The sequence below is a fragment of the Populus euphratica genome, unplaced genomic scaffold, assembly GCF_000495115.2.
Source record: "Populus euphratica unplaced genomic scaffold, PopEup_1.0 scaffold57.1, whole genome shotgun sequence".
NCBI classification, from domain to species: domain Eukaryota; kingdom Viridiplantae; phylum Streptophyta; class Magnoliopsida; order Malpighiales; family Salicaceae; genus Populus; species Populus euphratica.
The window spans coordinates 492,740-505,371 of NW_011499919.1; the positions used below are offsets into that span (position 1 = coordinate 492,740).

Consider the following 12,632-nt stretch of genomic DNA (forward strand, 5'->3'; position numbering starts at 1 on the left):
TAATTATTAAACTTCATTTGGAAATAAATCTTGAAAAGATTACGAGTTAAATAAATTATTATATCAATCTAAATCAATTTTTATTTTTAAATTGATATTGTTAATTTTGATTAGATTCAATATGATTAACCATATCATTAAAAATCTATCCATAACCTGTGAATTTTGTTAAATCATTATTATTTTTTAATTTAAAACTTAATTCTAATTAAATTTTGGATAATGCATTTTTCATATAAACTCGTCATACTAAAATTTATTTAATAAAATATAACAGAAGTTGAGGTTAAAGTTAGGTACAACCTAATTATACATAAACATTACTTATAAAATTTAAGAGTGTGTTTAAAAAACTAATTATTAGCATTATGTGAATTGTGAATTTTTTGTACGGATTTAATGACAAAAAATAATACTTAAAGATGTATTTTTTAATTAAATCACAAATAATATCTGTGACTTATATATCACAAATTAAAATTTGCAACTCTCAAGTTACATATAATAAATGCAATTCAGTGTTACAAATATTATTTATAACTCAATTAAGTGTGCTCATTTCCTAATTATTGTTTTGTTCATGCCATTTTATCTAGAAGAAAATTACTGTTCTAGGTTCCCAAAAATTCCTAAATATCTTCATGAAGACTAAGTGGGCTTGAATGAGCTGCGTGGCTTTGTTCTCTAAGTTTATGAATCTTGTCTCTTAGTCTCATGCCAATGGGCATGGACCTACTACAGAAATTAACACATCCTTTGCATTACAACATGCAAGGACTTACATGGTATTCCCTCTCCCATGAAAATGACAAGGTGGGGCTAAATTCATTATAAACATATGTTTTCTTTTTCATGAATCGAGTACTTTTAGCCCTATATATATATATATATATATATGCAAAAACAAAATGAAAGGAAAGTAGTGTCACAATTATATAATACAAAAATATCTAAGCTTTTGCTTGGTATTATATTATAGTATTTTATAAAAGTATTTTTTACTTGAAAATATATTAATTTAAATTATAAATTTTTTTTAGGATCAATAAATCAAAACTATTGAATAACACTAAAAATATTAATTTTCAAGTAAAATAAACTTTTAAAACACACCAAGAAAAACACCAAACACACAATTAATTCATGAACAATATAGTACACACAAGGCTTTATTCTTATTTGTGTGTTCCTTTTACCTTTGCACTCCAAAGTTATTCTTAAGTAGCTCCAAGGCATGAAAAAGAGAAGAAAAACTCAACTTCAAACAAAGGTGATCTCCAAATAATACACACGAGAACAAGTTTTATTTCATCTTTTTAATTAATGAAAAACATCCCCAAAACTATGGACTATACAATCGAATACACATTCTCTTACAAGGTCACGTAAATCCCGTAATTAGCTCCTATATTATTAGGATGGTCTGATATTGGTATCAATATTCATGTTCGTATCCATATTTATATCAGTGTATTCAATACAATATTCTAAGACAAATCAGAAGTCAAAAACTCCGACTCGATCATGCTTGATCTAAGTAGTGTAAAAAAAATCAATTACTATTTAATTGATTAGGTCAAAACTTAATATAATTTTAAAAATTATCATGATTTTTTTTAAAATAATATTGTTTTGATTTACTCACCACTGAACTTTGAATTTTCATGTGCACGTCGGAGACCATCAAAAACCCATGAGACAATATTGATAACCCTACCATGTCCATTGTCGAAGGCTAGCAGGGAACAACATCTGAATCGTACGAAGACAGCTAACAAATGCAAAATAATTTTTGGAGCTATTTATGCCTCAATTTCTTGTCTTCACTAATTTTTTTTGGATAAAAACAGAATACATCATAATCAACATTAGCTCAAAGATCATTAATTAGAAAACTAATCGTTCATGTGTTAACTAAAATTAATTAATGTTTAAACATCCATTTCCATGCTCTTTCTGGTGATCACATCAAAAGTGGAAGAAGAGACACGAGTGGTGAGAAGCCCTCCATTTTTGTGACAGGAAGATCCATTAAAAAAGGGTTTAAGAGAAGCTGTTAGTATCATCATGGTCTTGTAGTTGGGTTGTTGTTGTGGTGAAGAGGGTCTGGTCCGGTTGGTACTTGTCTCTCTGACTCCTCATCTGTGACTAAACTTGATGCTCCCTTCCCCATTCTTGTGATCTTATAACTTTGATGAATATCCTGTATTTAAGAGCCAAAGAAGAAGAAGTTTAAGAAAAGGGGACCAAAGAGAGAAAACCCTTGAAAACCCAAGAAAGACATAAAAGTTTTCTCCTTTGAGGATTGGATTGGTGAAAAAGTGGTATCTTTTTGCATTACCTGTGCTGAAGCTCTGGCTCTATTTCCTGCTGCTACTGTACGTTGTTTCATGCATTGCAAACATGATGAGATTACATGCCATATTAGTAAACTGTATATTTAAACTAGCTAAGCAAACACAAAGGATTCGAACTTGAACAAGAGACAGAAAGAAAGGAATGATTTTGAGCTTACAGGAACGAGAGGAATGGAGTAATGGCATCAAAACAAAGGTCAAGATGATCAAAGCAATGGAGATCGATGAAAACCTTGAGAGACCATCTCCAAATGCCATTTTGCCGGCTCTAAATCTTTGGAGAAGAAAGAAAGATTTTTTTTTTTTTTTATCTTCTTAACCAAAGCTAACAATCAAGACAAAGAAAGGAAAAGGGTTTTGAAGATAGATCAAAGCAAAGTATGCAGCAAAGCTTTCTTTTACATGGTCTTTGTGTTAAAGATCAAAATTCAAAACCAGTATCCTATCTTACAGGGTGTAAATATAATGATATTTATGGACTTCTGTAACCCTTAAAAGGGTATGAAATTTAATAATGACCAGCGGTTAAAGTAGTAAAGGTCCGGGGGTAGGATTGTCTATAAGATTAAGGGACCCAGTTACAAGGATGATTCAGGACAGTTTCGTATGTTTCTACAGTTGGCACATATCAAGACAAACATCCTACCTGGTACGTAAACTGGCGGCGAGAGAGCTTGATGCCACGTGGTGAGATGATGTCTGTGTCGTTTGGAGAGGGCAGCTCATGCCATAGTCACCGAACCTTGCGGGTCATTGAATCAATCCGAGTGACTTTTTTTTTGTTTTTTTTTTTGTCTATAAAATAATTTTTCAGGTTTGATTACATTAATTAAATTACTAAAAATATTTTTTACATTCAGCCTATTTAAGTGGCATGAGTTTAGTATCCTTTTTTGGTTTAACTTGAAATGTAAGATCAAGTTTCAGATCAATTTCTAGTTCTGGATCGGAAGTTTTCTTAGTCGGCCTATTAAACTGGCATGAGTTTAAGAAGCATGCAATTCATGACTAGTTAGCTTATTGGTAAGTGTCGGTATCACTTATGAACCAACTCCCCTGCTGGTCTCTAAATATAAGAATCAAATACTTTAACATTCAATATAAGAGATTATCAATAAGGGTTTTGAAAATGAAATCAAAGTTAGTTACTATTAAAATAAGGTACAAACTTGGTACTGTTTTAATGGAATCCATGATCAAATATAGATGGAATGAGAATTTATGGAAGGAGGGACACAGTTTGGTAAAAGAAAGTCGATCCTATGTTATGTTCTTTGCTTGCTTTAATTTTTGCTAATCCTATGTTATGTTCTTCACCAAGGATAGGAACGAATGCTGCATTTTTTAAGCCCCTAAATCATGGTAAGGGAAAGAGGAGACTCCGAGCGTCGAAACTCTTGCAACAGTAATTTGGCCTGCCGATGAGGGAGAAATGTCACATACAATCTATGATTTGAAGTATCACTTTGCAGAACTAGGAAACAAGGTAAGGGATGGAATCATCACCGGAAATGTCGAAGTCGAACAAATACAAGTCAGGAAATGGGCTGCTAGTTGCAGCAAAATCTTCCAAGTCAGCAGACTCAAAGTACTTATCGACAGACTTGCCTTGCTCGGTGGGAAGTGTATCTTTGGCAAGATGATGCGATCGTCCACCAGTCATCTCATTTTCATTCCTATGTGGTGCTGGTATAAGGAATCTGTCATTCTCTCGATGAATGTCCGTTCTCACCTGAGAATGCTGGTCATCATGATTAGTCCCACAATCAAGAGATGGATCATCGAAAGTACTATGGATAGTTTTGTGATGCAACTCTAGATTTTGTTGGGAAGGACAAGAGACAGGCCCTGCATCAGCATAAATTCTGTGTGAAGAATTGACTTTGGCAAAGGGAATGGCAGAAATGTAGCTAAAGTCAGATGGGGATAGGTTGGACTCACCAGAAAGATCTTTCTTCAGAGGCCTCTAAGCTATAGTTTTAAAGCTGTCCTGCTTGGTTTCATGCATCTGATGATACTCAATTGGCTGTAAATCGGTGTGATTTGTATCAGACAACGAGTTTCTCTGCACGGCTCCAGAATTATCATTCAGAGGCAGTACAAGCTGTTCATCAGCATCACTTGACCTCACCAGGGGCTTTTTTCTCCCAAGCTGCCTTTCCCCTAGTTCGGTATCTTGGACATGATTTTGACTGTTCACTGGCTCAATATCCATCAGTTGATTTCTCCTATTACCTTTTTGATGAAACAGAACCCACACCATCATCAACATCATAATCACGATCACAACTAATAGCAGGACTCTTTATTTGACCATGGCCACCTTGAGGTCTTTCAATTATGACAGATGGCCAGTATCAATGCTAGGTTTCCCAATGAGGGATTCCTCTAGACTCAACAATCCCAAGCCAAATTGCACACTCCTTCGCTGTCATCTTATCCTGTAAGCACTTTGACTGATGGACATGCCTCCTGTTTTTTGCGAAATCAGTTGACATAAGCTTTATTACAGCAGTCAACACTCCGACTTTCTACATCTTCTTCAAATCATGAGGTTCCGCTTTATATGCTTTATTACGCTTTATATGGAGGACTCTGAGCTTGGGGTAGTCCTAGTTTTAGCCACCAATCTTCATTTCCAGTTGGCCACCAAGGTGGTGGATTCATTTTCTCTGATGGATGCTTCCTTTGAGGGGGATTGCAGTGCTGAATCAAACAAGACAAGAGATCCTAAAGTTGCATCTTGCAGGTCTTCAAGAACACTTTGGGAGTTCCTATTTCTACTCTCATTTAACTCGCCCATAGCAGAACACTCTGCTTCATACTTTGCTATGGCTGCTGGCCCATTCTTATCGAACTTCACTTTTTCTTTCCACCAAGCTCTTATGTTATCAGATGCACCACTTACTGGCTTACCCTTCTCTGGAATGATTCCATCAACTTCAACATACACTTGAGAATTCCATCCTGGGCTCTCGACATTTTCTTCCTCCTAGCGAGATCATAAATCTGCTTCAGCTTTTGCTTCTCTGCTAGTTGCACTGAAGCTTCTGTCTTTCCTTAATCCTTTTGAGTTTGACATGATCCTTCCACATCCTAGCATCTTTCTCAGCAATATCCAAATCTTCTGCCCCAATTTCTTCATCACCAACATCTTTCTCAGCAATATTCTCGCACCTTATGTCATCAACTTCAATGTCTAAGCTGTCAGTCAAAGAATCATGGAGCATCAGAAGGTGTTCCAATGCCCAGCTGATTATACTAAAATAGCTCAACCACGTGGCTACCATCAGACTTCACAAGAAACTTGACAACTAACATTAACATTTGATCATCACAAAGTAGCATGTTTTGCTCTCAAAACAAGAAACAAAATTACTAATCTAAACCGAGCTAAATGGTTATATGAGGCTCACAGATAGATCAAATTGGATATTTTAATCTAAAAAAACCAAAAACCTAACACTCCAATTTTCTTTACTAATGTTTTCCAAGCAATCAAACAAATAAAATCACAAAAACACAGAAAAATTCTGCCAAAAAGAAACAATCCCTCTACTCTCTTCTCATAATCTCAAATTTCGTAAACAATCAATAGAATTTCCACCAAATGAAAACCAAAATTCTATCTTGCATTCCAAAATCTACCCACATCTCAAAATCATTCAAAAACCAGCTAAAATTCTCCTAACAAAATAGACCCTCAAGTCTAATTCAAGAAATAAACAGGTAGCAAGTACTACAACGTAAGAACATCCAAAAACTGTAAACTTTCTGTAGAACACCAGAAAACGATCAAAACTTTGAAAAATAACTTACCAAATATCAGCTCCTATCTCTTCCAATTTACCCATCGGACTTGATAAAAAAACTAAGCTTTGAACCTCAAATCAGCCAAACTAGTAAATGGGTGTTTATAAATGTGTCTCTTTTGTTCTTTTGTAACCATTTGATTGTCTTGAACTCGCCAACAGAAACAAGGGGCCGTTGGAAGAGACAGAGACAGGTGAAATATACAAGAGGGCATTTTTGCCAAGGCTGTCCCTAGCACGGGTATAATAACCCTCTTCTGAGAGGTTCTTGATATTTCTGAATCCATGTTTCTTGATTTATGGACTTCTGTAACCTTACTAAGGTATGAAATTTACCCATTAACGTTAGGAAGAAGTAGTTGACGACGAGGGGCGGGAGGTGTAGAATAGTGATTGCCTTCAGTGTATTTATAAGTGAGTTTCAACCTCAATTTTTTTTTTTAATATTCTTAAATTATTTTGATATATTAATATCAAAAATAAATTTTTAAAAATATAAAAAATATTTTTTACTTTAAAAAATAATTTTTACAACACTCCTAAACCTCCTTTTAATTACTATCTGTTCCACAACATCCTTCTTAATTATTAAATCTGTTCTGCGGATCCATCCAGTGACCTGGCAATTCGAAGCTTGACTTTGGCTTTCATTTTGAAACTATTTTGGGTATTACTCCGGAGACAAGTGTCAAATTGGATGCCTTACGCGTTGTTTAGAGCATTTGACACTTACAAACTGTTAATGCCTCCAAGAAAATCCTTGCAAGATGAATTCAGCTAATTTTGATAAAAACTAAACTCTAAATCAAGAGATGTATGACTTCCCCACTCCACAAATTGAGAAAATAAAAATAAAAATAAAAATCAACCTTAAACCTCATAAATATACAAGTACCACTCCTGTGGTTAGTCACTTGAATTGTTCGTTGGATTGCAAATGGAATTAAACATCACAGCATCAATCTCGGTTAAAAAAATGCATTAGTTCACAGCTTATTGAAAAGGTTCATCCATGCAATTACAACCTTGGACTCATGCCCAGCTACATATGTTCAGCTTAACAAGTGTGCCTGAACTAAATACTCTTGAGAGTACGAACCAGACTTTTGGTGTCCATTGCAGAGGCAGAGGGACACATAAGTAAATAGGGTCTCACTGAAGGACAATATGATGTGTCCAATGATCATCCAGGTCAAAACTGGAGGAAACCAGACGACAAGGTACCACCTCTAAATATGTTTAAAATTACCTTAAAATCAATCAAGGCTTTCTTCTACACAATCATCAATCTAATCATCATTATTGCCTTTTTTTTTTTTCAAGAGTTCCAATTATTTGTATTCATTAGCTTTTCCATTCCAAGTAATCATTGTTATTATCAATAGATGAGAGCCTCTATCTAACACAGCACAGCTGACGCAAACAAAGCTTCAGCTTATCAATAGGATAAATAGATATGTTGCAATAGAATAATTCATCCAAGGGAGTAAATACGATAAAGAGATATAAATCAAAGAATATACAGGCATGGAAAAGAGAAGGCGCCATTAGCAGATATGGAAAAGGGAAGGTGCAATTCGCAGATATGGACAAGAAGTATCCTGCTGAAAGGTGATGAGAATTTTGTTAATTGCCCCATCTAACACAAAGAATCATTTACATGAATTCCTATATAATTATCCTCATTGAGAAAGACTGTGCCTGACCATTAAAAAAAAGAAAAAAGGAAAAAGGAAAAGAAAAACTGCCTCCCCTCATTTTTCTTGTTAAATCATTGAGTTGTGAAAATAATTAGGTGCATAACTTCCTGCCTTGAAATGCACAAACAATAACTACTGTAAAGGCAGCACCTCTAACTGATAGAGGAAGTCCTTTAACCAGGTCAGAAATGGTTGCGCTGTAGTTTTGAGCTTTTCACTTGTCCCTGGATCATAATAAGATCGAGAATACTTAGTTATATGCAAGACAAATAAATTTGGCCAGTAGATTAGAAAGAGATGTCACTTACAATCTGAAAGTATCAGCAGTGTCAGCTTTCTGAAACTATGCACCAAAGCATTGGATCAATTCATCCTCAGGATCAACAAATAAGTCATCCAATGAAAACGAACTCATTTCAAGAAATGGGCTGTTAATTGCAAAATCTGGCAAGTCAAATTCAAATTGCCTATCAACAGCTCCATCTTGCTCAGTGGGAAATGTATCTTTGATAAGATGATGTGGTTCTCCTCCAGTCAAGTCATTTTCATTTCCTTGTGGTGCTGGTATATGGAATCTGTCATCCTCTTGCCCGATGCTCATTGTCATCTGAGAAGGCCGCCTATCATGATTTGTCCCATAATCAAGTGATGGATTATAGAAATTACTATAAGTAGTCTCATGGGGCAGCCCTGAATTTTGGCCCAATGGATAAAAGGCAGGCCCTTTGTCTGCATAAATTTTCTCCGTAGAATTGACATTGGCAGAAGGAACACCAGCATAGTAGTTAAAGTCAGATTGGGGTAGGTTGGATTCACCCACAAAACCATTCTCCAGAGGCCTTAAAGTTGAAGAGGTAAAATTTTCATGCTGAGTGTCATGCATCTGATATTCAACTGGCTGTAAATCAGTGTGGTTTATATCAGGCAAAGTACTTGTCCTCTCAACACCCACATGATCATCATTAAGCTGTGGTTGAGGATGCTGATCAGCATGACTTGACCTCACACAGGGCCTTTTTCTCCTTGGTTGCTTTTTCCCTAGCTCCTTATCTTGGACAGGATTGGTAGCATCATCTCGACTGTTTAATGGCTCCACATCCATTGATTGATTTCTCCTACTATCTTTAGATGAAACTGAACCCACACCATCATCAGCACCATCAACATCATAATCACTATCACTACTAATGGCACGTTTCTTCTTTTGGCCATTTCCACCTTGAGGAGTTTCAGTTACACCAGATGTTCCATTGTCACTGCTAGGTTGCCGAATGAGAGATTCCTCTTGACTCAACACCCCTAACCAAACTGCACTCTCCTTTGCGGTCATCTTATCCTGTAAGCATTTTGATTGACGCACATGCCTTCTAATTTTTGGAATATCAGGTGACATGTGCTTTATTACAGCTGTTAATACCCCAACTTTCCACATCTTCTTCAAATCATGTGGTTTCTTATAAGGAGGGCTCTGGCCTTGGGATAGTCCTAATTTTACCCACCAATCTTCATTTCCCGTTGGCCACCAAGGTGGTGGAACTCCCTTCTCCAATGGGTACTTCCTTTGAGGGGGATCACAGTGTTGCATCAAAGAAGACAAAAGAGACCCTAAAGTTGCATCTTGAAGATCTTGAAGAGCACTTTGAGAGTTCCCATTTTTACTGTTCTCTGCCTCACCCATTGCCAAACACTCTGCTTCATACTTTGCTATGGCTGCTGGCCCGTTCTTATCGAATCTCACCTTTTCTTTCCACCAAGCTCTTATATTATCAGATGCACCACTTACTGGCTTACCCTTCTCAGGAATAATCCCATACACAAATCCACGTGCTTTGCAAACTTCCATCAGCTTCAACATATACTTAAGAATCCCATCTTGGGCTCTCGACATTTTCTTCCTCCGGGCCTGATCTGACGTCTGCTTGGGCTTTTGCTTCTCTGCAGCTTGTTGTGCTGCAAGCTTCTGTTTTTCTTTAAGCCTTTTGAGTTTGATACGATCCTTCCACATTCGCCTCTCCAAATCTTCTGCTTCAATTTCTTCATCAGTGACATCTTTCTCCGCAATAGTGTCACACCTTATATCATCAGCTTCAAGGTCCGAGCTGTCAGACACATCAGTCATCGAACATTAAACAGTGCTCAATCTTCTATCAAGAGAATCCTTAAGAAATACACCAACTACACTTTTGGAAATCACAAAGCAGCATGTTACTGTCTCAAAACAAAGATAAGGAAAAGATCACCTAATCTAAGAAAACTAGTTATATTACGATCAGGGAAAGGTAAGCTTCAGATTTGAAATCTAACACTCAACGGCTGAATGCTTTTCCATACACAATTTCGTTTCTCAGGTACCAAACAAAAGATAAGAACTCATACAATTTAAAAACATAATAATTCTGCCGAAATAACAACATTCCCTTTACAATAACACGAGTCTATTTTAAAACCATTAAAACACCTCAAACCAACTCAAATCGCATGCATGTACAATCAAAACAAAGAGGCCCCACAAAACTAATTCAAAAAAAACACAAACCATCTTCCAATGAAACATCAATTAACACAACACATAAAAACCCAAAAAAAAAATCAAACTTTTTGAACCACATAACAAAAATATCAAAACTTTTTTAAAAAAAACTTACCAAATATCAGCTCCAATCTCTTCCAATTCACCCATCAAACTTGATAAAAAAACAAGACTTTGAACCTCAAATCAACCAAACAAGCAATTTGGTATCAAGTTCTGAAACCCCTTTCTCTATTTTTGTTGGGTTAGAAAAAAAGACAGAGAGTCCTATATGGGAGGGAGATAGAGATGAACCCAGAGGAAGAAAAGGCGCAAAGAAATGAACCGAATAAGGGTTTTTTTCGCCGGAAAAATAATAAAGTAAAGCAGTTTTTGCTAAATTCAATGCACAAACACGATAATTTACTATAAAATATTTTACAGAGAGATAGATTTTAGTTGGGTCTCCATCGAGATTTAGAGAGAGAGAGAGAGATGGTGATGTTGCTGATGACGTTTTTGAGTGGCAGCCTCGCAAGGAGGCCAAGTTGAATAAAAACACCAATTTTTTCTCATTTTCTGGGTTATAATCACCTGCATCCATATCTATATTAAGAAAAAAACACACGGTATTTATAATGGTCAGTGTTTTTTTTTTTTTTAAAAAAAGAAAAGTAAAATTAAGTGGAATTGTTGAAATTCATCATAAAGAAGATCGATGACGTGGTCAGTTGATTTTCTTATCACTTAAAATTCAACATGCAACTTTCCATCAATGATTGATTGCTGGAATTTCACAAGAAAAATGATTTATAATTTGGTGACTAGGAAAAATATTAATAAATGCCTTATTTGCTAGTTATTGCTTTTTTTTTCTTGGAATATAAGGAGAGGTTTTCTTAGGGTGAGATATACAATAAAGAAATATATAAAATAATTATTTAAAGAAATCATAGTTATTAAATTTAACTTGATAATTCAATTTAATATCTTATTGATGTATGTCTAGATGAAATTGAAAAAAAGGAAAAAACCCTTCATTAGTATTTTTTTTTAAAAAAAATTGACATGAAGTTTCATGGAGTTATGGATATAGTTGGATTTTTTCTTCTTAAAAAAAAAAAGATTTCCTTTTAATTGGTTTCTCTTTAAAATAAGAAAGAAGGCCAAGTGATAAGGATTTGGGATTAAGGGGTTTGCTCCCTCTGTGGTCTCAGGTTCGAGTCCTTGGTTGCTCATATGATGGCCACTGGAGGCTTACATGATCGTTAACTTTAGGACCCGTAGGATTAGTCGTGGTGCACGCAAGCTAACCGAACACTCACATTAAAATAAAAAATTTAAAAAGAAAGAACCCCAGCAATGCTTGGAAGGTCAATTTCAAACACAAAATCCCAATTTCCTTCTACATGATTCGTATCCCCATAGGCAAGAGTGGGGCATATGTGAATCAGATTCTCACACGGCTTCTTTGGAATTTCATATATTTGATTCTCAAAGTACAAGACACTCGTTAGCTTAGTATTATGGTAATTAAACTTTGTTCAACTTAGTAAATTAATTTGGAAAATTCACCATTTAAAATTTAATTTAGATTTGACTTTAATATAAAATAAAATAAATATTAAACTAGTTGATATAGTCAAACCTAATTTAAATTTGATCTCGTCAACTCTAGGTATTTTTTTTTTATGAAAAAAACAATATTATGTTATCTACAATAATTAATTCTGATTGACAAGTAATATACAGGTTTAACTTGTAATTCAATAAATCAAACCCTTTTTGAATCATTCCTACAACTATTGCTAGTACCCATTTTTGAATCATTCCTACAACTATTGTTGGTAGTGAACCCTAAGTTGGATTAGATGTTCTTACTTTTCCTTTCATGTATGCTATGATAACTACTCTTGAATTTATCGAAACTGAATAGAAAATCCCATCTTCCTAAGTGGGGTAGTATTTCCCACTTCTATCTGAACTGGCCACTGAATTGTCAATTTTTTATGGCCAACCTCACAAATTCTACACGATACCATTAATTTCTTTTTCCCCAAATCCGTTCTGTTTGGCCTTCTTTCTTTTTCCCCACAAGAATCTATTTGGCTTCGACACAAGCTAATGCGGCTAGAATTACTGAAGAAACCCAAGCCAAAGGAAGCAACCACTGCACTGCATTGCTTTTCTTTAAGAGAAGGATCCAGTTTAGAGGAGCAAAGATATAGCAACGCCATCGAGAAGTACGGAAGGA

The 12,632-nt window shown here is 35.3% G+C and overlaps 1 protein-coding gene, 1 long non-coding RNA gene and 1 pseudogene across 2 annotated transcripts; all 3 read right to left on the reverse strand.

The window, feature by feature from the left end:
- Positions 1-2,105: 2,105 nt before the first annotated feature.
- On the reverse strand, positions 2,106-2,503 carry LOC105134949 (uncharacterized). The gene is made up of 2 exons (XR_844104.1): positions 2,342-2,503; positions 2,106-2,203 (listed from the first exon to the last, which is right to left on the reverse strand). It is a non-coding gene; the product is annotated as an uncharacterized LOC105134949 (long non-coding RNA).
- A 1,328-nt stretch (positions 2,504-3,831) lies between these two features.
- LOC105135015 (ETHYLENE INSENSITIVE 3-like 3 protein) lies at positions 3,832-6,553 on the reverse strand (annotated as a pseudogene).
- A 1,136-nt stretch (positions 6,554-7,689) lies between these two features.
- On the reverse strand, positions 7,690-10,915 carry LOC105134950 (ETHYLENE INSENSITIVE 3-like 3 protein). The gene is made up of 3 exons (XM_011039579.1): positions 10,515-10,915; positions 8,178-9,968; positions 7,690-8,093 (listed from the first exon to the last, which is right to left on the reverse strand). The coding sequence occupies exons 1-2, from the start codon at positions 10,547-10,549 to the stop codon at positions 8,213-8,215; spliced, it is 1,791 nt and encodes a 596-aa protein (XP_011037881.1). The 5' UTR covers positions 10,550-10,915; the 3' UTR covers positions 7,690-8,093; positions 8,178-8,212.
- Between the last annotated feature and the right edge of the window lie 1,717 nt (positions 10,916-12,632).